This window comes from Micropterus salmoides, unplaced genomic scaffold (assembly GCF_014851395.1).
Source record: "Micropterus salmoides isolate LMB-PRFRI ecotype aquatic unplaced genomic scaffold, ASM1485139v1 Ms_hic_scaffold_1, whole genome shotgun sequence".
NCBI classification, from domain to species: Eukaryota; Metazoa; Chordata; class Actinopteri; order Centrarchiformes; family Centrarchidae; genus Micropterus; species Micropterus salmoides.
Window position 1 is genome coordinate 64,483,893 of NW_024040040.1, and position 27,336 is coordinate 64,511,228.

At 40.2% G+C, this 27,336-nt stretch overlaps 2 protein-coding genes and 1 long non-coding RNA gene across 7 annotated transcripts; 1 reads left to right on the forward strand and 2 right to left on the reverse strand.

The window, feature by feature from the left end:
• Positions 1 to 2,757: 2,757 nt before the first annotated feature.
• LOC119898553 (butyrophilin subfamily 3 member A2-like) lies at positions 2,758 to 9,449 on the reverse strand. The gene is made up of 5 exons (XM_038712687.1): positions 9,249 to 9,449; positions 5,067 to 5,405; positions 4,725 to 4,805; positions 3,255 to 3,353; positions 2,758 to 2,931 (listed from the first exon to the last, which is right to left on the reverse strand). The coding sequence occupies exons 1-5, from the start codon at positions 9,301 to 9,303 to the stop codon at positions 2,789 to 2,791; spliced, it is 717 nt and encodes a 238-aa protein (XP_038568615.1). The 5' UTR covers positions 9,304 to 9,449; the 3' UTR covers positions 2,758 to 2,788.
• Positions 9,450 to 14,515: 5,066 nt separating this feature from the next.
• Positions 14,516 to 21,514, reverse strand: LOC119898967. 5 transcript variants are annotated; one of them, XR_005443669.1, is made up of 10 exons: positions 21,390 to 21,514; positions 20,917 to 20,958; positions 20,771 to 20,812; positions 19,937 to 19,995; positions 18,835 to 18,950; positions 18,431 to 18,716; positions 18,218 to 18,284; positions 17,862 to 18,027; positions 17,142 to 17,208; positions 14,516 to 15,587 (listed from the first exon to the last, which is right to left on the reverse strand). It is a non-coding gene; the product is annotated as an uncharacterized LOC119898967 (long non-coding RNA). The 5 variants fall into 5 exon arrangements; XR_005443670.1 differs by lacking the exon at positions 20,917 to 20,958; XR_005443667.1 differs by having other exon boundaries at positions 20,771 to 20,958.
• A 27-nt stretch (positions 21,515 to 21,541) lies between these two features.
• LOC119898458 lies at positions 21,542 to 26,101 on the forward strand. The gene is made up of 5 exons (XM_038712633.1): positions 21,542 to 21,827; positions 22,908 to 23,246; positions 23,333 to 23,428; positions 24,121 to 24,231; positions 24,998 to 26,101. Exons 1-5 carry the CDS (start codon positions 21,773 to 21,775, stop codon positions 25,174 to 25,176), a joined length of 780 nt encoding a protein of 259 aa, XP_038568561.1. The 5' UTR covers positions 21,542 to 21,772; the 3' UTR covers positions 25,177 to 26,101.
• The last annotated feature ends 1,235 nt before the right edge of the window (positions 26,102 to 27,336 follow it).

Genomic DNA, 27,336 nt, shown 5'->3' on the forward strand with positions numbered 1-27,336 from the left:
CCTGGATTCTTTTTAAGTGGTGCAGACTGGAACACACAGCCTCACTGTTTGGGCCCCTGGAGGAGCCTTTAATCTATGGTTGGGGGACCCTTTCCCTGAGATGGGTCTCAAAATGGGCTGAACTGGATCAACAGGACCCTTGCTGGTCTCTGATTCTGCTGCTAAAATGGACCTATTTGTGTTAAACAGGGTGAACAGGCTCTGAGAGGAAAGATGCAGAAAAGTAACAACTTCTAAAGTTTGTAGTGGGACAAGATAAATGATTTGGTGAAACTCAGAGTCCAGGTGGATTTCAGATTCTTTTCCCTGATGAAAACACTGTGGAATTTATTTCACAGAGGTGTTTCTCTACATTTGTTCAGTCGTTGAGAGGGAGCTGGAAACACTTCTTCTGAGTCTAACAAAACACTGATGATCAGATGGTTTTCTAACTGATTCCTTGTGCTCTTCAGCTAATCACAGGTCAAATATCATTTTACTTAAAAAGCCAATAGCTCATGGAATAAAATACCTCATGCTGTCACATTGTGGGTGTGTCTGCTCTGTTTTGGTTCTCAGTCATGTTATTCGTAGTCTTGTTAGTATGTTTTGGGTTCTGTCCTGTCTATTGCCCGGTGTCCAGTATCTGTTATATAGTTAGTCTGTGTTTTGAGTTTCAGTTATTTCTTGTGTCCAGTTACTCTGTGTGCTTGTGCTGGTTGGTCTGTTACGGTCTGTGTGTGGTTGTGGGGTTATGATCCGGTTAGTTTTGACCTTTCTGCTTTAGTTTCCGTGTAGCCTTGTTTATTATTTTATTCATCCATTTAAGTTTACCTAGTATGTGTCTTGTATTTTAGGATTAGCTCTCTGTCTTTGCGCCTCATTCTGTGTCTCGGTTCATGTCTGTGTTTAGTGTTCAGTAACCTTTGTTGTGTCTGTTACCCCGGTAATCCCTCTACATGTGAGTCTCTCTGTTTTCCCCCGCTCTCTCTCTCGACCTGCCTGTGTCTCATTAGTCTCATGTCCCTCACATGTGTACTCCCTCCCAGCTTGTTAACCCTGTGTATATATCCTTGCTTGTTTCCCCTTAGTCTTTGTCTGATCATTGTCGCATGTATGCTCAGTTGGTTGTCTGTTCTGCAAGTTGCTACTTTCCCGTTCTGTTTTTGGATGTACCAGTTCCCTGTACCCGTGAGTTTTTGTTCATGCCTGTCTGTCTAGCCCTGGATTAAATACTCTGGAACTAGACCTCTGCTCTCTCTGTCACGTCTTTAGGCTCTCACCTGCTCTGCGCACCCAGCAAACGTGACGCATGCACCTGTTTGTCTCACCTGTAAGGACGTAAAAATAAAGTATATCTTCTTAAAACCGCCGCCTCGAGGGAAGCAAATTAAACTCGCTATAAAAAAGCTGCTAGGAGTCCAATGATGAATTTATTCTTAATTCAAATAATGCTTTAAGAGTCAAAGTGCTTCACAAATAGGATACAAGACAAGTTTAAATACACATACAGTACATCAGCAACCACATATACACATACATTACACATGATACACAGAAAGATTAAGGCACAATAAACAAAACTTAAGGCAAACAGTGTTTTATAGAAGGCCAACCTGTAGAGTTTCAGCAGAGTGCAATGAAGGTAAAGAGAAGTTCCAGTCTAAACAAGAACAGATTAGGATGAGCACAAGAAGTTTCATGTGTTTGGCTTAAAATGTAGGTTTGGTTTACTGAACGAGTGTAGTGATGAGGGGTTCACATAAAGACTAGGTGAGCCTACTATCACCTGAATAATATTTCAAGGATTAAAGGACTTATGTCTCAGCAGGACCTGGAAAAACGTGTCTATACATTTATCTTCAAAACGACTCGACTGCTGTAACGGTGTCTTTACAGATCTCCCTAAAACCTGAATCAGACAGCTGCAGCTGATTCGAGTCCTCACTAAGACCAGAAAAGTGGATCAGTCCAGTTCTGAGGTCTTTACACTGGCTTCCTGTCTGTCAAAACTAAACCTGGAGAAGCAGTGTTCAATTTCTATTCTCCATATCTGGAACAAACTCCCAGAAAACTGCAGGTCTGCTGAAACTTTCAGTTCTTTTAAAATCAAGACTGAAGACTTTTCTTTTATCACTGCCACTAATTAAACCAAACAATGCTGTAGATTAATAACTTGAACTGTAACTTTAACTGTCCCGTTTTAAATTTCTAATTGTCTATTAACATTAGTTTGTTAACTTTATATTTCTCTATGTGGCTTTTAAGTTTTAGTTAAAACGCTTTGAATTACCTTGTTGTTGAAATGTGCTATACGAATAAACGTTATTGAGGTCATTCCCTGAGAAGCGAAGCTGTGCGTTATCGCCATAGCAATGTTCAGAGACACCAGTGGAGTCGACCCAGAGGTCGCATCTACAGAGAAAACAGAACAGGTCCAAAGATCGCCCCCTTGTGGGACACCAGAGTAATTGTTAATGTAAACAGTGAACTTTCTGTCAGATGAGTTTGAGATGAACCGTTTGAGTGCAGCTCCAGAGAAACCAACTCAGTTTAGTATCTGTCAGTAAGATGACCTGAGGTTCTGTGTGACTGAAAATTGGTAAAGATAACTTACACCAGTTTCAGGCTAACTTTGGTATCTTTCAATCTTTGTTCTTGTGTATAGCACCGTCCCTCATGTACATGAATTTATGGATAAGAGCAACAGACACGATTAATATTAAAAAGGATGAAAGGTTGCTGATTTTTGGAGGGCTGACAATTAAACAAATATTCTTTAAAGAAAATGACCTGATGGTTTGGGCCATCACTTTACTACTTGCACATTGTTCAAGTTGCCTGCATCGGGGTCACTGTTTGTTGATGAAGTCCTCAGATGTTTCAGCTCACAGCCGTTTGCCGCCTCCGACTTTTGCTCCCCCTGTCCTCTGAGCCTCGTCATACTTTTCTCTGAGAACATCAGAATCAGAAGGAGCTTTATTGCCAAATAGTGTTTTACACATACGAGGAATTTGCTGTGGTGATAAGGTGCAACACGTAGACAAGCATACAGTCGACATAAATAAATGTAGAAATATATAAATATGGAATGGAAGAACAACGTTGCAGATTTATACATGTGCATTATTCTGGGTCTGTGCCGTGCAGAAGTAACATATTTCCTATTCTTTAATCTCAGCTCCTGTAGTTTCTAACAGCAACAAACCCGCTCACACAGCAGGTCTTTAACTGATACTAAAAGTCAGTGGGGGAGAGTTTGTTCTGTAACTTACGGATCGTTCCACGTTTCACCAGAACCACAATCAGAACTCCAAAAAGAAGGACAACAGTGGAAATGATAACAGCGCGGGCAGTCTCTCTGTTTCTACCATCTGGAGGAGATATCAGAGGATACTGAATTGAGAACCAGCACAGACTCATTATGATATTTATTCCACTATTTATTTACTTATTTCACTAATTCATGTTTGGTGTACAGCTCATGCAGCATTTTCTCATTACTTGTAGTGGTGTTCAACCACACTGATGGTTTTATTTGTCCTGGTTTTGAGATTTCTGTCCCCAAGACATCTGCCTCACCACAATACAGTGGAGGACAAGTAGTAATCCTAATTATCCAGAGCAACCCATAATCCACAGATCTTAATGATGCTGTAGTGACGATCGAACGGGAAATAAGAACATTGACACGCATGGCTGTATTTTGAAAGCAGATATCTTCTAGCAGTCAGACAAAGGGACCCGGCTGTATGTTTGAGTGGCTCGTAGTGGATAAGGTGCTAAATTAAATTATTATTTCACTTCTTCCTAACTCCACAAAACCAGATTTCATCTTCGGACTTGTAGTTTTCACCCGCAACTGACACCAACTCTAGTGACATCATGTGAGGACATTTATCTTTATATTTATCCTTTATGAAAATGCCTGCGTTTTAAAATTAAACTGTAGTAGTGTGGATGTAGCCTGAGACATAAAAGTCTTCATACTACTTTTCACCTACGCAGTAGTACTTCCTAACACTGTAAACATGGATGTGTAAAAATCAGTGGAGTTCTGTAAAACTGTTCTGCCACATTACTGTTCCCAGTGTCAAGAGTGACCCTCCATGATCAGCCACAAACAGGTTCAATGTTATGTTATTACTGAGCTGATTATTATAATTAGAGATTCCCCAAACCTGGTTTTCCCCGCCAATACGTTTATTTATTTGTGGCAGCAAACCACAATATCAACGCTGACTGCCACATTTGATTTTAGTTTTAACCATATTTACACTACTGCACCATAAATTGGTGGAATCGTATTCGGTTATAGAGCTGGAAGCAGTGCATAGATTAGCTCAGCCCCTCCTCTTGCTCTCTCTCACAAAACACATGGACAAGGGACCCGTCTGAATAGCCCCTACTCTTCACGCACAAACTGAATGAAACACCGCTCCACAAATTTTTCTTAACACAACACTGTCAATCTCACAGAGCCACCTTTAAATAAGTTATTAGTCAGCATGTAAGGATCCGAGCTAATAAGGATCGCTATGTTAACGTTGGGTTGTCGAGGTTTGCACGCTGTACATAGCTGCTAGTCGATCGACTGCTCATGCAATAATGCCAAATCTACCCGTCCAAGTCAAGTCCCTGTGGGAAACACTAGCTGTTCAACTCTAAAAAATTCTTCTTGTTCTTAAAGACAATTAAATAACAAACTAAAAAAAACAACCTAATTTCACCATCAAGTAATTTACCAGTGTTGTGTGGCTCATCCAGTGGAGGTCTGGGCGCGCTGTAATCATCTCTCTGTGTCGTGTTCTGCTGGTCTTTGCTCACTGATTAAAAAAAGAAAACAGACTAAGATATTTTCAAATACTCAAACAAAAAGGGACCAGCTGTGTGCTCATGAAGGATAAAGGTGCTAAATTAACAGATTACAGCTGTTATTTCAATCTGACATACACATTAAATTTAAATCTTGTGGATCTCTTTGCACAAGAAAATCTATCAGATCAGACTCAGTGGAGTATTAAAGGACTCAAATCAGGGTCAAAAACTCCCCAATTCTTAAAACTGTATGAACTCGGCATGCTCACCAACAGTGACATTAACACCACAGCTGGTCCACAGTCTTGAGACAAAGCATTCGTATGGTCCACTGTCAGACGGCTGTAGTGAGGAGATCTGTAGTGCCATGTTTCCTCTTATCAGGTTGTCAAAGTTGAAAGTTGTCCTGCCTTTGTATTGAGCCATCTGGTCATTGCGATTTTCCTGCTTGTGTCGGTACGAGTAGACGACCTTTTTGAGGTCAGCTCTTTTCCAATCGGCAGCATAATCCACTACGCTGTGCGGGGGATCCAGATAACAGGGTAGAGTGACCGCATCACCTTCCACCGCCTCAATTGTCGGATTCGGGCAAATGGCACGAGGCTCTCCTGGAGAAACAAACATCACATTTACACAACTTGATCACCTCTGAGGGAAAGCCATCTTTTCAAACATTTAAAAACACAGTTTGTTTTATTTAGTGATGCAACAATTCCTGAAATGTGAAAGTGCTGCTCCACCTTGTTTAACTCTGCTCTATAATCACATTTCAGGAGGTTTGATATCCCTAACAAGCATCTGCAACTCTCCACATCTCCAAAATATCAAACATTAATCTTTTTGGATTGTATTTGTTCAGTGACAGAGTACCAGTAGTGTATATGGATACACACATGTAGGAAGGTTAAATTTTAAGAATTTATAGATTCTAATATATCTTATATTCAGTGCTGATATCGGGCTGTATTTTTTGTTGACCGTGGTATTCTTTATAGTTTTTGATCATTGTGATTATTTTGAATATACATTTTTCACATTATAGTAAGTTGCATATTTTCGTCAATAAAAAGCAATAGATTATATTTTGAGAGCCGCGAATTATTGGTGCAGCGAGTCAGACAAACAGCAGCACAAGGCCCTACCTCAGCCTCTCAGCGACTACTTTGTTTTTGCTTTAAGTATAGTCGCTACATTTACTGTACATCACATTAATCATCTTCTACAGCTGTTAGATAAACACTCCTGGTTTTCACTTCAGAAACATAAAAAGTTTCTAGCTGGCCTCTGATGCAGTATTTAGCCACATAAAACTGAACCACCGCAGGCTGCTGGAGTCCCCTGTAAGTAAGAAGTAGGCCTACTTTACAACACAGTAACATATATACATACAGTACGTCCCTGATAATATTATATTTCCTGGACCTGTTAGTAAGTAAAAGTGAAAGCATAAATATAATCTTTAACAGTTGGTTATTTAAGAACTATGTAGTTTGTCTGTCCTCCTTGTGTTCTCATCTGTTGCCCGCCACTGTAGGCAAGATATTATGTGATCATTGTGGAATAAAACCACAGCAAATGTATATACTGCTACCTAGAAGTCATTACCCCATCTTCTAATAAAGATCTGGCTGTGTTGCTCGGTAGAGATCACACCGTATCACAATCACCCGGTACCCCGCACACAGGTTGCACCAAAGAGAAGGTGTATTCCACCATTTTGTAGTTTTGTTTGCGTCATTAAAATAATCAAAACAAATCAAAACGCAAAATCAAACGATTAGCGTCGTGTCCTAAGTCTTTCTGATTGTTTGTCACTCAGAGAAATACAGTAGTTTTCGGGTTCAGTGATTTAATGACATCTAAGTGTCGTCTGTGCAGCAATGCACCGCTATGCTAGCTAACCTGCTAAAAGTTTTTAACAATCCTGTAAACTAGTCTGTGTTAGCTGACAACATACCAATGTTACTAACCTAAAAAGATGTCACTGACTGCTGTCACCAAAAAACACAAGGAACTGTAACTTGTGGTGTGTCTTTAAATGCTTTTGCTATCGTTGTAGTGATGAGAATTTGACCCTTGTGTGTCTGTTTTGATGCAGTTATCTTCCAGTAAAGTTCAGTGAGCGCTCAGGTGTAAAGGCTATTGTGAACACATATTTATCTTTCTAGGCCTGCTTTCAAATGACTTCCTTTGAAGTAATGCCTATTCAAAGAAAAGTTACCTGCCCCTCTCCCTGGATTTAATACATACTACATGTTTTGTTGAATGCAAGCGGTCGCCTTGTATACAGAAGCTATTTTGCACTTTTGGCCACAGAAACCTTCTCATATTAGAGTTAAACGGTAGGCCTACACTATAATGTTTCTGAAATCTGATATCTAGTACAGAAATGCTAACTAAGGGTAAAACGTCTTTAAGCAGCCTGGTCTGGATGGGGTCTTAGAGGCAGGTTGATGGTTTACACCTAAGTTGTGCAGTGTCTTATCCACTGCGCTATCGCCAACCCCATAGTTTCAGTTTTCTATGATGGATGACACATGAAAAATATGATAGTTCAACACTGTCTCTACTCAAGAATAAAAAATAACAAAAATCTAATCAACAAAACATATGCCCTATAGTTAGCCTACTGAAAACTGTGAGGGAGCGGTGGAAAAGGTGGAGGGGAGATTAACCAAGTGGAGAAGTTGCTGCCTTAAATATCTTAGAGTTTCAACCATCAATAACGACCTCTGCCTTCTGGGACAAGCTGTCATGTTTGGAAGCCCCCACCGGATTGTGACAAAAAGTGTCGTCTACTATGGTGATTTGTTTTTGAGACAGCCTGCACTGGTTACCACAGACCTACAGAAAGATGGAGGGAGGACTTAGTCTACAGAGCAGCAGAGTTTAGACTCATGAAGACTGTTTTATTATGATCTGAGCTTTGTGACATGGTGCATTATACTGGAAGCATAGGAACTGAGAAGTGGTCTGTGGTCACCACCTGCAGAACCACTCCTTTATTGGGGGTGTCTTGCTAATTGCCTATAATTTCCGCCTGTTGTCCGTTCCATTTGCACAACAGCGTGTGAAATTGATTGTCAGTGTTGCTTCCTAAGTGGACAGTTTGATTTCACAGGAGTGTGATTGACTTGGAGTTACATTGTGTTGTTTAAGTGTTCCCTTTATTTTTTTGAGCAGTGTACATGTCATAGGCCTACTCATACAAGATTTTAAATCTGACATCAACCTGAAACATGCCCAAAAGAGGCATAAAGGATTATTAAAGAAGAATATTCATCAGTAAGAAGACAATAAACTTAGGTTATCAAAATACAGAGGAGCGTTAGGCCTACAAGTGTCCCTTCATTATCAAGTCAATGCAGAGTAAACGCATCTAGTTTGTGATCACACTGGCTCACCATTAATCATCTAGAGCAGAAAAAACTTCGGTCTGAGAATGAGTGTAAGACCAAACTGACTCAGCTAAGTACTCTCAGACACACACACAATGCGTTCATATTTTACAAATGACACATAGCTATAAAACACTGAACCAGACAAAAACAGTGAGCTCACATTTCAAAATGCTTTCTAACTTGGTGGTTCATGCTCAATAAGCTGATAAAATACAGTGGGGAAAAGGCGACCACTCAAACACTCTACTAGGGCTAAATTACATATTAGACTGAAATAGAGAATAATATTGACCTAATAAAATAGCACAATAGAGGGTAGATCTCCAAGTGTCTGAGACTAATGCTCAGATATACGGTCCATTCACATGTAAACATAAAATAACTGGGATTAAAATGATCTTCCAGTCAGTCAGATCTGAAGAAGTCTCTTGGATGAGGGATGAAACGTCTTTTAGTATCTTCTAAAACAGAAGTGTAAATTGCACTTCTAGAAAATACCACAAAGCCCAAATGCTTCATAAGACTTAAACCTCCCATCACTAGATTTAACACGTACAAATATAAAATGGTCAATGTGTCTGAAAATAAAGTTATAGCCTATACATTATGCAATCTAATCAATACCATGAGCAAACACAGCAGCGCTTTTTGTGATAAAAAAATTGCACTTTTTTCAAAAAAGACAGTGATCCCAGTTCATGCTGAATGAGCTGTTCCCCTCAGTAAAACTACTACAGGGGGGAAAGTCTGTTGCACAAATGCCTGCATATTAGACTGAAACTGCATAGATAATAATATAATACTATGTAGTGCACCAAAAGTTTGAGATCATTGTTCAGATCTACAGTACAGTCACATGTTAACATATAATAACTGGACTGTCTTGGACAAACGTAAAACTTTATTTTCATTCACACAATATTTCAGAATGACTTCTTGGCAATTAAGCCAATAATAGATCTCAAACTCATACAAGATTATAAATCTGATATCAACCACAAAGTAGGCTTAAATAATATCAAATCAATAAGGAGAGAACAAAAAACTTACCTGTGACAGTTACTGTAAACAGTAAAATCCTCAGGAGCTTCTGTATCCCTTCCATTATGAAGTTATTGCAGAGTAAATAATTGTGCACCAGCTTTCTCCGCCAAGCTACGCCGTGCTGGCCCAGAAATCTTTCATGATTTCACCTGCAGCCGCATACCCAAAGTAATTTCTGCAAGGGTGTGGTTACCCTCATGACCACACCCTTGCAAGGGACTTGTCTTGCAAGGGTGTGGTCATGAGGGTGTTGTGTGGGTTTTTGTATCTTCCTCCAAATGATCCAGATAAAGTATTTTTGCTTGGAGTGATAATTTGGTTTACTGTAAGTGTTGTTTGTAAAGCAGTGCTGCCTTGAGGAAGTTGAGTGTGGCATGTTGCAAAATTTGTTAGTCTCATGCTGTTTCTCAATACCGAGTTTGCCAAGTTCGGACTTCTCTACTTTAAAGCTCGGACTTGGCAAGTTCGGCTCGGGAACGGGAGCACGCAGTCAGTCATTCAGCCAGACCCGTTAGCGGGCAGAACCTCACATCTCTGAAAACGTCATAACAAATTTTTCAAATCAGCTCTGTCTGTTTAAACAACTATATTCCCGCATAAAACCTCTTAAAACTACTATATGTGACACAAGAACAGCAGTATTATAAGTTACAGTTGTGAGTTTTCTCATCCAACATTTCCGCAAATGCATTCTGGGAAATCTGGCTATCCGAAGTCCCCACAAGTCATCACCGATGCAGGCTGGGTAAAGCGGGCGGGGAGAGAACACATCCGGGTATTTGACTGGACGTTTGAATTGGAACAACAGTACTTTGGCTACTACTGATGAAGTTTCACAAGTCCACAAGAACACAAGTACAGACAAGAACGCAGATTGAGAAACAGCTTATAGCTCTCTCTCTCTCACACACACATTAACACATGCACACTCAACTCAATTGGCATGACATTTAAGTCTGAATATGTTGCCAAACAGAAAGTGAAAATGTCACTCTCTTTCTCTCCAACTCCACTTGTGCTCTTAGCTTAATACATTTCCCTGAAGCTGCACCCTTCCACAAGTATTAATTATCAAGTCAATTGTAAAAGCAGCGTGTTGATGATCACAAATAGATGGAGGGGAGGTTAACTGGTTAACTCATTTAGTTAACCAGCCACAAATATCTGACAGTGGAAGAGTTTTAACCATCAATAACGACCTCTACCTTCTGGCACAAGCTGCCATGTTTGGAATCCCCCATTGTCACAAAAAGTGCCGTCTATTCTAGTGATTTGTTTCTGAGACAACCTGCTCTGGGTACCACAGACCTACCAAAAGAGGGAGGGAGGGCTTAATGCGAGACCTGCAGTGAATCTCTACTCTCTCTGTCATCAGATTGAGCTGAGCTGAGCATCTCTTGGTCTGTCTGTGTTTGGCTCCTTTTCAGACTTTTGTCCTAACAATGTTAGTGCAACACAACTTTTTTTTTTTTTTTGATAAAACACCATAAGGCAAATGTGTTCAGAAACTGCACCTTGGAGACATACGCTCACACACCCAAGCACGACATGAAACAAAACCGCAACATTACTGGCACCAGTCCAGGCACCAGATTCCAGTCTACCGTCTACAGTGATTACCTATTTCTTAGTCAAGGTTCATGCACAACTCTGGACTAATGCCAGATGGAATTGACATTGATTGAATATTAAAATGTTTAACATTGGAGCAATATGGATGCACATTTATCAGTAAATAATAAGCATCACATATTCAGCCCAGTTGTGCTATATACAGTGGGTACGGAAAGTATTCAGACCCCTTTAAATTTTTCACTCTTTGTTTCATTGCAGCCATTTTCCAAAAATCAAAAAAGTTCATTTTATTTCTCAGTAATGTACACTCAGCACCCCATCTTGACAGAAAAAAACAGAAATGTAGAAATTTTTGCAAATTTATTAAAAAAGAAAAACTGAAATATCACATGGTCATAAGTATTCAGACCCTTTGCCGTGACACTCATATTTAACTCAGGTGCTGTGTATTTCTTCTGATCATCCTTGAGATGGTTCTACACCTTCATTTGAGTCCAGCTGTGTTTGATTATACTGATTGGACTTGATTAGGAAAGCCACACACCTGTCTATATAAGACCTTACAGCTCACAGTGCATGTCAGAGCAAATGAGAATCATGAGGTCAAAGGAACTGCCTGAAGAGCTCAGAGACAGAATTGTGGCAAGACACAGATCTGGCCAAGGTTACAAAAAAATTTCTGCTGCACTTAAGGTTCCTAAGAGCACAGTGGCCTCCATAATCCTCAAATGGAAGACGTTTGGGACGACCAGAACCCTTCCTAGAGCTGGCCGTCCGGCCAAACTGAGCTATCGGGGGAGAAGAGCCTTGGTGAGAGAGGTAAAGAAGAACCCTAAGGTCACTGTGGCTGAGCTCCAGAGATGCAGTCGGGAGATGGGAGAAAGTTGTAGTAAGTCAACCATCACTGCAGCAATCCACCAGTCGGGGCTTTATGGCAGAGTGGCCCGACGGAAGCCTCTCCTCAGTGCAAGACACATGAAAGCCCGCATGGAGTTTGCTAAAAAACACCTGAAGGACTCCAAGATGGTGATAAATAAGATCCTCTGGTCTGATGAGACCAAGATAGAACTTTTTGGCCTGAATTCTAAGCGGTATGTGTGGAGAAAACCAGGCACTGCTCATCACCTGTCCAATACAGTCTCAACAGTGAAGCATGGTGGTGGCAGCATCATGCTGTGGGGGTGTTTTTCAGCTGCAGGGACAGGACGACCGGTTGCAATCGAGGGAAAGATGAATGCGGCCAAGTACAAGGATATCCTGGACGAAAACCTTTTCCAGAGTGCTCTGGACCTCAGACTGGGCCGAAGGTTTACCTTCCAACAAGACAATGACCCTAAGCACACCGCTAAAATAACGAAGGAGTGGCTTCACAACAACTCCGTGGCTGTTCTTGAATGGCCCAGCCAGAGCCCTGACTTAAACCCAATTGAGCATCTCTGGAGAGACCTGAAAATGGCTGTCCACCAACGTTTACCATCCAACCTGACAGAACTGGAGAGGATCTGCAAGGAGGAATGGCAGAGGATACCCAAATCCAGATGTGAAAAACTTGTTGCATCTTTCCCAAAACTACTCATGGCTGTATTTGATCAAAAGGGTGCTTCTACTAAATACTGAGCAAAGGGTCTGAATACTTATGACCATGTGATATTTCAGTTTTTCTTTTTCAATAAATTTGCAAAAATTTCCACATTTCTGTTTTTTTCTGTCAAGATGGGGTGCTGAGTGTACATTACTGAGAAATAAAATGAACTTTTTTGATTTTTGGAAAATGGCTGCAATGAAACAAAGAGTGAAAAATTTAAAGGGGTCTGAATACTTTCCGTACCCACTGTATAGTATTTTATATTTGAAACTGTATTAAAGGAATCCTGGGGGAGCCAGTCTGAATGTGCCTGATGCAGCTGATAACAATTATATCTAGTAACTATTGTTATCTATAATTTAGAGGGGTTTGCTGAAGTTTGTCAGTAGATGCTGGATCGTCAGCCAGTACATGCACAGGTCATCCACATGTCTTTACCAGGTCACACAGACCCAGGTAAAACGCAGGCAGCCTCAGCCAGTACGAGCACAGCCAGAGGTGAACAGCCAGCATCAGATCCAAGCAGCTCAGACCCTAATGGAACAGTTGCTGCTCCACCAAATGACCCAGCAGATTGGCACCCAGCCTTATCAGACTTCATGAGGACTGAGTTAGTGCGCAGAGGTCTGTTCAAACCAGCACTGAATTTTTCTGGAAGAGGTTTCTATTCAGGCTTATTGCAGAGGCAGGAGGAGGACTGTAGTGAGAGCATTGCAGTGTCAGGTGTGATTGTGCAGCAATGGCAAATTGTTTACATGGCTCACAAGTCAAGTAAAAGGGCCCCATAGCCCAACACTTTTGTTTTTGCCCCCATTCATCATGAGCTGAACTCAAAGATCTAAGACTTTCTTTATGTACTCAAAAGGCCTATTCTCTCAAATATTGTTCACAAATCTGTCAAAAACATTTTCGAGTGGCCTTTTATTGCAGCCACACTAAGCCACCTGTGCTATACCCATGCTATCTGATCAGCATCTTGACACGCCACACCTGTGAGGTGGATGGATTATCTCGGCAAAGGAGAAGTGCTCACTAACACAGACATCCACATCCGGCCAACGAGAGCAGGCAGCTACTTTTTCACCAAAACACTTTTTACTCACCTCCAGCTCTCTCTGGTGCTCAGACGATCCCTGCTACCTGCGTGTGCTGATCCATCCTTTCACACATATTCTTTGTCTTTATAATTGCTATCTTTATAAAAAACAAACAGCTGTTTCATGTGTAGGTTCGCGTCATTTCCCGTTTCACATTTCACGTGTGTTTTCTTGACAAAACGTGGTTTGGAGACCAACATCGGGTGACACATGTGTAGTGTGTGACCCCCTGTCACCGATCAGTCACGTAGTGTGAATGCCACAAAGACTTCAAGACTCCCGTCACAAGACGCAAATTGTATAGTGTGAACAGCACGGCCATGAAATTCGTGTAGTCTGCACAAGACTTCAGGGAAGCTAGTAAAGGACATACGTTGCAGACTTTCAAAAAAACCCCATGGGGGATGAGGGGGCCTGTGCCCCAGCGGAGCTTTATGTGTAGCAATACCCCTGAATGTTTGTATGACCTGCCACGTCTCTATCAAGGACCGCTTAGAACCTGGACTCTTTTTAAGTGGTGCAGACTGGAACCTACAGCCTCACTGTTTGGGCCCCTGGAAGAGCTTTTAATCCATGTGGGGCTCTGCTGGACCTTCAGGATGACAGCAAACCTGGTCTCTTCTGCAGGTTTTGCTCAGCTGGAACCTTTAAACTAAAGCACATAGTGGATGCTGCAGGACCGCGACTTCACTTTCCACCTTGAAGTCGAGCCGACAAACCAGAGACATTTTGAATTCACAGATTAAAAGACTCACTGCTGACGAACTGGACCTGCTGCAGGACGGTGCCATCAGAGGCTCCTGATAATGGAGACCCTTTCCCTGAGATGGGTCTCAAAATGGGCTGAACTGGATCAACAGGACCCTTGCTGGTCTCTGATTCTGCTGCTAAAATGGACCTATATGTGTTAAACAGGGTGAACAGGCTCTGAGAGGAAAGATGCAGAAAAGTAACAACTTCTAAAGTTTGTAGTGGGACAAGATAAATGATTTGGTGAAACTCAGAGTCCAGGTGGATTTCAGATTCTTTTCCCTGATGAAAACACTGAGGAATTTATTTCACAGAGGTGTTTCTCTACATTTGTTCAGTCATTGAGAGGGAGCTGGAAACACTTCTTCTGAGTCTAACAAAACACTGATGACTCTAAACGTTCATAAACTGCTTGTAATAACTGACTGATTGTAATAACAGTCACAATCTGGTAAAACACAGTTGTGATAATGTAAAATACGTCTTCTTGGGAGAAGTTATAGTTATTGGCGAATACAGCACCTTAATAAACATTTAAAACATTTTTATAACTGTAAACACTTATGTGTTATAAGCCATGAATTAAGTGTGCATGTGCTGCTTATAAATGTTAAATATTGGAACTTAAAGTTTTACCAACATGTTTGAAAAAATCCTCATAATAAAGAAGGAAATGCATTTTATTATTTTCTTTCAGTATCAGTCTAAAGCCACGCAGCTGTTTTAAGGCTCAGTGGTGCTTTGAGCTAAACGCTCAAGTCAGCATGGTGTTTCATGGAAATCCATCCAATAGCTGTTGAGGTATTTTACTTGAAACCTCAAAGTCAACCTGATGGTGGCGCCAGAGGAAAAGTAGGAGGATCATGAAAACAGATCATCCTCTGGGCACTTTCACATTTTGAACAGTCTGACTTCACTAACAATTTTTAGGCATGTGTGAAATATTCCTGCATATTTGGGCCCAGGAGTCTGGACTTTTCATTTTATCAATGCATAGAAACTGACTGATGTTCTCCTGTGTAAATATTTGACAGGATTTTGTTGAGGTCTAATTGTTGACTGGCTCGGAAGATCTATGGAAAGTTCCTTTTCCAGTAGTGAGTATCTGGACCCGATAGAGTCATTATTGCTGCCTGAGATGTGTAGAACCTTTACTGGTCCATGAGGAGGTTTAATGTTGTTTGCTCAGTCACAGCTTTGGTAAAAATGGTGCTTTCTGATCAATCAGATGATGAACGGCAGCCAAGTCGTTACCCTCCAGGTCCTCCAGACCTTCAGATCCGTTTGACGCCGTCTCTGGTTTTTGCTCCTTCCTTACTCCGATCCTCTTCACACACTCTGAGAGAAACACAAAGCAGTTTGTGACACTTGTTAAGGGAATATTGTGTTAACTGCAGAGAAAATAGGTAAACAACAAATACACCTCTCAGCAGGACTAAACCTGGTTTTAAACTGCATTTGTTTGGATCTGCTCTGGTTTTCTTAAAAGCAAAAAGCCAATGAAACCATGCACGGTGAGGCTTGGTGGTGTTTCATTTGCACTGAATTCAGCTTCACCAGGATCAGTCTGTTTCATAAAGCTGGTCTGGCGCTAATGTGAGCAGTGACTTTGAAATAGGTATGTCCAGATAAATTCATTATTGCTGTTGTCCGATCAAGACATTTGTAACTGATCGGTATCGGCCATATTGAGCCCAATCTAATCCATCAACATCATCATCACTTTAAAATGATGTTTCAGTCTGGTGCTTTTTAATTAGAGCGATTTAGTGACTGTTTCCAGTTAAACAAAAAGGTATTTCCACCATATTCTCAGACACTTTTAATAACAATCTAAACTTGTCAGCGGCAAAAACAAGCACTCTAGTGGACGTACTGTGACGGGGCCTATTGCCTGCAAGGATTACGTTGCAGCCCTGTTTCACTGATGCTGCACTGCAAAATTTTTCGTTGTGAATTTACAATAAATAATTGGATACATTTTGCATGATTTTCACAGTAAGGATTACAGCAATATACTGTGAAATATACTCACAGCAATTTACTGTAATTTTATATCTGTGATATTACAATGCATTGTTGTAAAAGCACAACTGTATACTGTAACTTCACAGCTTCAATGACAAAGGAATTACTGTGATATTACAGTACATTACTGGGGAATTACAATCTTTTGCTGTACATCATTACAACAAGGCCCTGTACTTTTACAGTGTGTACTGTGAAAGTAATGTACAAGTTGACAATAATTTACTGTGAATTTACAATGTATACTGTGGAAGTCATGCTAAAATTGTCCAGTAACGTACTGTAAAAGTAATGCAGATGAAGCATCCATTTACTGTGAATTTACAATCATTGTACAATTAACCCCCTCCCCAACAAACAACTCTGAGGTAAATTCAATGTTAGCCCAATGGCATATTTATTAACAAATAAATATTTTTCAATGTGCAGCAGATGCCAAGAACTTCAAGAGTTCAAGAAATTCAACTTTCTAGTCATAAAAGCCATCTTATAATGCAGAAAATGCAGAGAAATTGTGCAAACTTGCAATTCAACTACCTGTTTCACAATTCAACTATTCAACTAGCTGTGTCACAATAACAGTAATGGACAGGATGGGAATGAGGCCTTCATGGCAATATAAGAGAGCAAGGGAGAGAGCGATGAAGGAATGTCTTAAAGGGGTGAGGCGCCCCTCTCAGTCTCAAACATTATAATGAGTCCACATGCAACAGCATTGTGTAAAAATCTTGTAGTGCAAAGTTGTCTTGAAAAATTACAAAAAGAACAAGGCTACTCAAAACTGAGCCTGACAACTACCGCTGCAAAAAACAAAAACGATGATGCCCACTCAAAGTCAATAAGTTTCCTCAAAAGGGTGCTCACATGAGGGTTCATTGTTGTCCGCTTCTTGGTCTTTGAGCCTCTTTCAGGATTGTTGCCCAGGAAGCACCTGTTAATAAGCAAAGATAGTTTCAGTTTTAAATAGACTTACAGTATGTATTGCAGACAGCATTTATCAAGGTGCGCTTTTTGCTGTGCTTTTTCCCCACATCAAACCCTAATAGATTTAAAATCCAAACTTGTTAGATCGTACTCTCACCATAATTTAGCCAAGGTGCCTCAGGTTAGGTTTCCCTGAGGCAAAGTGGTTGATTTTCTACTATGAGAGGCCATATCAACGTGCGCCGCCACTGAAATGCATCTTCACGCAATTGGCCAGTTGGTAAATTAAAACCAAAACCTGTTGCAAGTATGACAAACACATCCTTTTCAATTAAGGGCCTGAGAGCATTTTGTTCTGCTTTTAAAGAAAATTTCATCTACTTCATTCAATACATTCGCATTTCGCAATAGACGTTTTGAAATCATCATCACATAGCCTGCCCCAAAACAAAATAAATAACTGTGATTGGACCAGCAGGTATTTGTCAGCATAACGTGTAGAAAACCAGACTGATCTGCAGAGCGAAATTGAATGAGTTTGCGAGATCAGGATGTTCTTACCAGGCTAGCCTCAGGTACCTCGTTTGTCAGCATTTTAGACCTCAAGAAGCCTGTACTATAATGTGAATTACAAGATTAAATGTGATCTTTATAAAATACCTTTGAATGAATTCCAGCGTTGACGATCCAGAGGCAGGATACTCAAGGTTGAAGACGTAATAGCTGCTGAAGAAAGCAGCTACTCCGTGTAAAAAGATAGGGTGTGGGCCCATCACGACATGTCCCTCGATGGATATAAGCCATCCAGAGGGCTTCATCATGTCACCTGATATGAACAGATACAACATTATGTGTTATGAGCACTTTGCGATCTGCTTAAGACACAAAGGGCTAAACAAATGTAATTCTTATTATAATCATAATTATTATATTTATTGTGGTCATGTAGATTTCTAGAATGAAAAGAAAATAATGAGTTGTCGATAAATGTCGATACTAGATCAAAGTAACATTACCTTGAATGATCAAGCAGGGGGTGCTGGGGAGTTCTGCAGTATTGATGTCCACAGCAGTGGCACATGGCTGTAGTATAGTTAACACACAATAGCATGGATTTAGGATAAAGGATAAATATTGTTCATTGGTCAGAGGTAATAAATCATGCAAGGTAAATGTTGATAATGTAATCACACATTTTGCATTTTAAATATTTGAATAAAAAATCTTACATCAACTTCAAGCATCAAACTCTCTTTCGGCTCTTGTCCAGTATTGCACAGTAATCCAGGATGGTCTGTCCTCGTCGACTAATTGCCTCCTGTAGCTTCTGAAGGACATCGACGTCCGTCAGGAGGCCAAAGTGTGAGAATAAGCATTTCTGAGAGAAGAGAAATGGCCATTCCTGTTTGATCTCAGACATCGCTGCAGCAGGCACTTTGGTAAGGTATTTCCGCAGGATGACGTATGTCTTTTCCATCATTGGTTCTGCTCTCCCTGCCCCATTCATTCCTTCCTCTGTGTATATAGACATACAAATGTATTGTTAGTACCCAAGTAACAATTTGGTCTTGTAGCCGCCCAACACACACTGTGTTCAGATCTTGACCAATTACTAAAGTCTAAACAAAATTACCCAAAAAGAGAGAAGATGGCATGCCTGAGTAGATGTTCAGCAGATCCCTCTTCATATTCTCCAACGTTGCCTCGGTCTCCCCCTCTGGCCAATCTGCTGGGCCCCACCTGACACACCTAGGAGTGGGCATCACAGGGTAACAATACTATTGGGGACGGTTATAGCTCAGAAGTTGGAGCAAGTCGTCTCATGACTGAAGGGTCAGCAGTTCGATTCCCTGTTGTGACTGTTTAAATAGACCCATCCCACAGAAGTTATGTTACAGTGTAAAAGTTTTGTAAACACAGGTGCATTTTATCAAACTAATTAAAGGGATATTCCACCATTTGGGGAATTAAGCAATACCACATATAGCTCCAGTCTAGCATAGATCATTGGATCGGATTAGACCATTAGCATCTCACCCTCAAAATGACTAAGATTTCCGGAATTTTTCCTATTTAAAAGTTGTCTCTTCTCAAGTTAGAACGTGCAATAAAACTAGCGGAAAATGAAACATGGCAATTTTCTAGGCTGATTTGACATGGAACTATACTCTCATTCTGGCGTAATAATCAAGGAACGTTGCAAACGTACCATGGGCGCAGTGATATTACGCAGCACCTGAAAATACTTTCAGGTGCTGCGTGTTCCTCGGCAGCCTCTGAATACTGCACATGATGCACATCTATGTTTTCTGGAAATATGTGAAGCAAAAGTCATCACGTGTGTGAACGTGCAATCACAACCTCTAAATGGACATCTAGTTACCATTCCTCCCCTTATGTGCGTCTTCAAATGTTTAATAAGAGAGGCCAAAGCGTCACACTTAAATGCACAAGCCTCAAGCAGACATTTCAAGGGTGTAAGAGCTGATGTGTCAGGCAGTATAGGCCCAGCAGCCTGCAAGTAGGACCTATGCTGCCTATACATATGAATTTGCAGTCCTGTGTGTTTTCTGTACCTCCGTGAGCAGTCAGGCACCCCACACTGGTAGTGATAATTGGGGGCATTGCTATGCAGTTTTGTGTGCTGAACATAGTTACACACATTCTCAGACACATGCTCACAGCCAACGAATTTACAGTTGAACATTGTGGATGCATGTTAACTAGTCACCTACCTAATCTAATTCTCCTCACTCTTAGCCTGACAGGATGGTTAGCCTCGCCCTTTGTTGACCTGGAAAGAAAAGAAAAGAAAAAGGAGAAATTATACAAAGGCAACCAACAATAAGAATTTCAGTTTGAATGCAGATTATGATAATTGATTTTCATTTAATTTTAGCCGTATGTCAAAAATGATAGTGGTATATCTATAGTGTTTTTTTACTGTAGCACTTTGAGATTGCTCACTCAATGTAAAGTGCATTTACAACTTTTACAATTATTATTCATTCATATCAGGACAAGTGGGAACTCTAGTGTTAAAACCCTCCAGTTGTCGAACACGACATGAGACTAACTTACTCCAGTTAGCTCAGTCATGTTGTAACTAGGATATCCGCTGGAAAAATATTTTTTCATGGAAGCATGGAACCGTGAATGAGAAAGTTCTGGAGAGTGATTTTGTGTTGTTTGAATCACTTTCTTTTTTTGACGGTGAATCACCATTTGAAGTTATTAAAGTTAAACAGCTAACAGTTAGCAATGCTAATCTATGATAACCTTGACTAATTACAGAAATGTGCACAAATAAATAGTAATGTTTGTCCCATCATTGGTTTTATAAACTTTACAAACACTAGATTTGTCTAAACGGGGATAGTGACATGAAAAACTGTACATTACTAACATTACTACTATTAGCAAATGCTGTGAGAGAACTTTCAACAATTCCGGGCACTTGCTAACAAAATGTGAACTGAGTCATGCGATAAACATTTATTTGAAAGTAAATATTATTATCATATTAAAATAACATGGGTGTAAGTGCTGCAAACATGCATGCTGCTCACCTTCTCCATTCAGCCCGGAATAGAAGAGGGACACGACGGAGCCTTCAGTTCAAAACAGTTCAGTTATGTCATGGCACACTGTAATAATACTGTTTAATGCTGTGAAATCCTTAATTTTTTCACTGTGTTGCTGTGATATTACAGACCTTGTTGTGATATAACAGCAGGTTTTAGATTGCAAGATTTTACTATAAAATAAGAGTTAAATGCTGTAAAATCCAAGGATACTGTAGTTTTTACAGGTATTCATCGGGATATTACAGGGAAACTCATTTACAACAAGTTACTGTAAAATAATACTTTTAATTATTGTGAAATGCTGGTAATTTCTAACAGTGTGACTGCAGCGCGCTCACTAAATACTGGACCAGTTTTAAAAATGTTGTGCCAATTAGTCACTACACACAAAAACATGGAAAAATAGTAGCGTAGTTATTTGACGCAAAAGGTACTTTTGAGCGTCAGGATGAGACACAGAAGACACGGAAGCGCTAGGCCGAGGTGCTAGCAGGTGGAGTTAACTTCCTTTGTGTTGCTTCGCACTAGCAAACTGTTGTTGTTTCACATGGACACTTTTTGCATCAAATACTTCGCTTCACAGGATAAAACCGAGACCTACGCCCTTTTCTCCGTGCTGGTTGGCCCTTCCTCTGGAGGGGGGATCTGCGCATATTTCTCCGAGACAGGATAAAACCGAGACCGACGCCCTTTTCTCCGTGCTATCTGGCCATGCCTCCCAGGCTTGTGAGTTTGACGCTATATTCTCCGTGCTGGTTTCATATGACAGATCCCACCTTCCAGAGAGAAATAACCGCAGATGGGTGGGCGATGGGTGGAGCCAAATCGTTGACTATAAAAGCGAGACAGGTCTCCAGCTAAACCAAAACCTTTATCGCTACCTGCTGTCAGCACTGAATAGCTGGACGGACACGTTTTTCTGCTGAAGACTCTGGACGCTCATCGGTGAAATCGCATCACATTTCACTCTGGATTGACTTGATTATGGAAGGGACACTAAATCTCCTGAGTGTTTTACTGTTTGCGGTAATTGTCAGAGGTCAGTTTATTGATAATTTAATATTATTTATGCCTCCTATAGGCCCCATGTTTTGGGCTGATGTCAGATTTCTAATCTTGTAATAGAGTATGAGATATTTTGGGGCCTTTGTGAAATATTGCATGGATGAAACAGTGTGAATATGACAGGGTGTCAGTGGTAAAACAACCAAACCTACAAGCTCCACATAGATTTTATTGAAGTATGTGGTAGCCTGTACAGTATGTGCTGCTTTATTTGCACATGTTATGTTGATTAGATTGAAATACTGTATATTAGCCTACTTTATTTTGTTTCTGCTGAGGGGAGACAATTTGACCATTTTATGTTTGCATGTGTGAAAACTAGTGATGGGAGGATGAAGTCTGTTCTAAGACAGTTCTGAAGTTAAAAAGTTAAAGGCAAGGTGTAAAACATGTTACTTCCAGTTGCCAGTAGGTGGCGTTATGACAATTAAAATATCACTTTGGTTGCAACCTAAGTTTGGTGTGAAGCAGTTGTTGGTAATGCAAAACTTATGGACACCAACAAACACTTTTGGGGATTAAAAAGTGTATTCGTCTTGACTCTCTTCTCAATCTGACACTGAGTTTCCATCCATAATATATCATGTACATATACTTTTATATTGTATGTACCTTAGACCACATTTAACTTGAAATGTACAGCTCATTTTTAGTGTCAAATCCAGCAAATTTATCACTTATATTGTTTATGATGAACAGAACAGGCAAATATATATTATAAGACACTAATGATGAAGAAAAGACCACAGCTGAGGGACAGGAGGTGTCTGAAATTCAAGCGAGTCAAATCAAGTCCACATGGTTGACACTCGTGCCTCGAAACATTACTTTAATGTTTTTATTTATTTTTATTATGTATTATTTTTACATTACAGAACATACAAACTCAAACTGAGTTGTCTGAGATGATATCACTCAATTTAAACACCTGGACTCTGCAACGCAGAACATTTTAAATGCTGCAAAGATGGCTGTTCTTCAGAGGCTTTCAAACTGTCTAAATATATTACTATTATAATTATATTACTAATACTATATATCTTTGTTTCCTCAGGAGAGCCTCCTGCCATGTGCCAGACTCAGCCGATAAAGGCAGCAGAAGGTGATGATGTGACTCTTCAGTGTCGTCTGGATCCTCCGGTCAACCTGTCTGCTTTCACTGTGGACTGGACGAGACTTGAGAACAAGGATATCGTCCACGTCTATCGACATCAACAGGACGATCCTGATCCACAGACGGATCAATACAGAGGCAGGACGACTCTCCTCCATGAAGACCTGATCAGAGGAGTCCTGACTCTGCACATCTCCTCAGTGAAGCTGTCTGACAGAGGACTTTACAAAGGCTTTGTCCCAAACCTGAAGACCAGCTGTGTTGTTGACCTCATTGTTGGTGAGCATGCTGAGTTTAATACTGTTCAGGTTCATTTAATTCAAAGTGTATATAACGTTGTTCCTAAATTAGACCTCTCTTATTAGAAACGGTGGGAAAAGACCAGCAGAACGAGACAAAGAGAGATGATTCCAGCACAACTGGACCTCCAGAGGAAGAAGAGACCGAGCCAGACGGTCGTGGTAAATGTCTTTGAATATTTCTTTCTTTGTTCAACTTTATCCTCTGAGTGCAAGATGATCTGCTGTGTGGAAATGTGCAGCAGGTCTGAACATTTAATGTGAGCATTTTTACATGCACTCACAGTGGTAGAAGAAGTGCTCAGAGCCTTTACTTAAGTAAAAGTGCAAATGTAAGACAATGAAAGTGACTCTGTTACAAGTAAAAGTCCTGCATTTAAGTAAAGGTACAAAAGTATCTTTAAGTATTCTTCTCAAAGGGAGGCTACTGCTTGTGCAGTAAAATGTCCAACACATTCTCATCTCAGTGCATCAATTACCGACGCTTTCAGAAAGCGTGAAAAAGTGAAGCGAAGTATTTGATGCAAAAAGTGTCCATGTGAAACAACAACAACAGTTTGCTAGTGCGAAGCAACACAAAGGAAGTAACTCCACCTGCTAGCACATCGGCCTAGCGCTTCCGTTTCTTCTGTGTCTCATCCTGACGCTCAAAGGTACCTTTTGCGTCAAATAACTACGCTTTGTCAGCCTTTCTGAAAGCATCAGTATCTGACACCCTGACATGAGAATGGGCTCAAATGTCCCCTGTGACCGATTATTTTGTTAGTTCTGATGCGTCAGTGTTAGAGCAGAGCAGGACCTTGGGTCTGTCCTTCCTCTAAACATCTAAAGCATCTTCTCTGAACTATTTTCAGGTGGTGGAAACAGGAACCGTGGCCGTGCTGGGATCATTTTCAGCGTTGTCTTATTCATTCTCTGCCTCGTCGTTTTTGGTGTTCTGCTTCTGAGGAAGAAAATAACAATGCGTAAGTTACTAAACAACATTTAACATCTAAGGCGCCTTTAAAGGGTAACTTCAGTTGTTTTTTTTTTTTCAACCAGGGCCTCATTTTTCCATGTTTTTGTGTGTAGTGACTAATTGGTACAACATTTTTAAAACTGGTCCAGTATTTAGTGAGCGCACTGCAGTCAGCATCAGTGAAACAGGTCTGCAACGTAATCCTTGCAGGCAATAGGCCCCGTCACAGTACGTCCACTAGAGTGCTTGTTTTTGCCGCTGACAAGTTTAGATTGTTATTAAAAGTGTCTGAGAATATGGTGGAAATACCTTTTTGTTTAACTGGAAACAGTCACTAAATCGCTCTAATTAAAAAGCACCAGACTGAAACATCATTTTAAAGTGATGATGATGTTGATGGATTAGATTGGGCTCAATATGGCCGATACCGATCAGTTACAAATGTCTTGATCGGACAACAGCAATAATGAATTTATCTGGACATACCTATTTCAAAGTCACTGCTCACATTAGCGCCAGACCAGCTTTATGAAACAGACTGATCCTGGTGAAGCTGAATTCAGTGCAAATGAAACACCACCAAGCCTCACCGTGCATGGTTTCATTGGCTTTTTGCTTTTAAGAAAACCAGAGCAGATCCAAACAAATGCAGTTTAAAACCAGGTTTAGTCCTGCTGAGATGTGAGAGGTGTATTTGTTGTTTACCTATTTTCTCTGCAGTTAACACAATATTCCCTTAACAAGTGTCACAAACTGCTTTGTGTTTCTCTCAGAGTGTGTGAAGAGGATCGGAGTAAGGAAGGAGCAAAAACCAGAGACGGCGTCAAACGGATCTGAAGGGAAAAAGCTGAACACTCAAGCAGCAGACGGGGACGAGGACCTGGAGGGTAACGACTTGGCTGCCGTTCATCATCTGATTGATCAGAAAGCACCATTTTTACCAAAGCTGTGACTGAGCAAACAACATTAAACCTCCTCATGGACCAGTAAAGGTTCTACACATCTCAGGCAGCAATAATGACTCTATCGGGTCCAGATACTCACTACTGGAAAAGGAACTTTCCATAGATCTTCCGAGCCAGTCAACAATTAGACCTCAACAAAATCCTGTCAAATATTTACACAGGAGAACATCAGTCAGTTTCTATGCATTGATAAAATGAAAAGTCCAGACTCCTGGGCCCAAATATGCAGGAATATTTCACACATGCCTAAAAATTGTTAGTGAAGTCAGACTGTTCAAAATGTGAAAGTGCCCAGAGGATGATCTGTTTTCATGATCCTCCTACTTTTCCTCTGGCGCCACCATCAGGTTGACTTTGAGGTTTCAAGTAAAATACCTCAACAGCTATTGGATGGATTTCCATGAAACACCATGCTGACTTGAGCGTTTAGCTCAAAGCACCACTGAGCCTTAAAACAGCTGCGTGGCTTTAGACTGATACTGAAAGAAAATAATAAAATGCATTTCCTTCTTTATTATGAGGATTTTTTCAAACATGTTGGTAAAACTTTAAGTTCCAATATTTAACATTTATAAGCAGCACATGCACACTTAATTCATGGCTTATAACACATAAGTGTTTACAGTTATAAAAATGTTTTTAAATGTTTATTAAGGTGCTGTATTCGCCAATAACTATAACTTCTCCCATGAAGACGTATTTATATTATATAACTGTGTTTCACCAGATTGTGACTGTTATTAAGTTTTTTGTTCTCTCCTTACTGATTTATATATTTAAGCCTACTTTGTGGTTGATATCAGATTTATAATCTTGTATGAGTTTGAGATCTATTATTGGCTTAATTGCCAAGAAGTCATTCTAAAATATTGTGTGAATGAAAATAAAGTTTTACGTTTGTCCAAGACAGTCCATGTGACTGATTATCTGTTTGTACACAGGCATCAATTTATGGACAGGAGGAGCTGGAGCTTAAGACAGATACATTAATAAACACTTACACTCCAGTTTATTAGGGACACCTAGCTAAAGCTAACTTCTGTGGACACAACTTATATCAATGAGGTTAGGCTGAATAGTGAACACTTGTATAATGCTATAAGATTCAACAGCACAACAAACTGCAGCCTCCAAAATTATCGTCAAGTCAACAAAAACTAAACATTATAAACTTCATGAAGGAGGACTGTTGTATTCGAGTGCATTAGTTGAAGCTGGGTGAGTGTAGAAACTCTTACTAACTTGTTCTTCTGTTCAAATATTGCCAATAACGTTGTGCTCTTGGTCACATCAGCAACATCAGCGAGAGCTTTCCATCACTTTAAATTCATGACAATTAAGAAGATTTAAATATCAGGTTGGTTCTGGGAAACTGATCTGACTGCTGTAAATCTCTCTGTTGATTACCCAAACAACAAACACCAAGAAGTCTCCTGCTCGTTTCTAACACTGTTGTTGTCCCTTTAATGTCTATGTTGAATCAATCACTGCAGATTAACTTCTGTATGAAGATGTATATTTTTATATTAGAATTGCACTGATTTGATGAAGATTATCAGTTTTTGTGATGATGTTTTTTGTGCCTTAATTTCCTTCCTTGTACCTGAATTAAAACGGATTGTTCTGAGGTCATGGGTTGAGGTACATTTATATTAATGGATCACAATACTTTTTCACATTCACTTTCTATTAGTTTTACATTTGTAACTCTGCCCTGGATTTAATAGCATCTTATGTAAAATAACATTCACAGTAAAATCATCCATACACAAATACATTGTAGAGGGAGAGAGAGAAAAGGCTTGTAGTGCTCTCTATGCAGCTAAATAGAAATTCTATAAGTATCCTAAATAAAATCTGGTGTCAAATATTTGACAGTGTTATTAAGGTGATTGCGCTCTATGAAAGTCAAGTTTGGATTCCACTCAGTCATCAGAACTACAACAGATGGGAGAAGCATCGCTGAATTCTGCAGAAACATCCTTCAAATTCAAAGAATGTCTCCTACAAATGTGTGAAGGGCTGTAGTAGCGCAGTTTCTAATGATTATAGATACCCGAAAAAGAACACTAAACATTCTGATGCACCTCAGATCAAGTCCCCAATACTCCCTCCAATTCAAGGGTCTTAAATCAGAATCAGAAATA

Coding starts and splice junctions, on each gene's coding strand:
- LOC119898553 (XM_038712687.1), bottom strand. CDS start 9,303: ATGGAAGGGATACAGAAGCTCCTGAGGATTTTACTGTTTACAGTAACT. Junction 4,806..5,066: donor TGGTGTTAATGTCACTGTTG/GTGAGCATGCCG, acceptor TTTTTTAATCAG/TGAGCAAAGACCAGCAGAAC. Junction 3,354..4,724: donor GGATGAGCCACACAACACTG/GTAAATTACTTG, acceptor TATCTCCTCCAG/ATGGTAGAAACAGAGAGACT.
- LOC119898458 (XM_038712633.1), top strand. CDS start 21,773: ATGGAAGGGACACTAAATCTCCTGAGTGTTTTACTGTTTGCGGTAATT. Junction 21,828..22,907: donor GTTTGCGGTAATTGTCAGAG/GTCAGTTTATTG, acceptor TTGTTTCCTCAG/GAGAGCCTCCTGCCATGTGC. Junction 23,429..24,120: donor GACCGAGCCAGACGGTCGTG/GTAAATGTCTTT, acceptor AACTATTTTCAG/GTGGTGGAAACAGGAACCGT.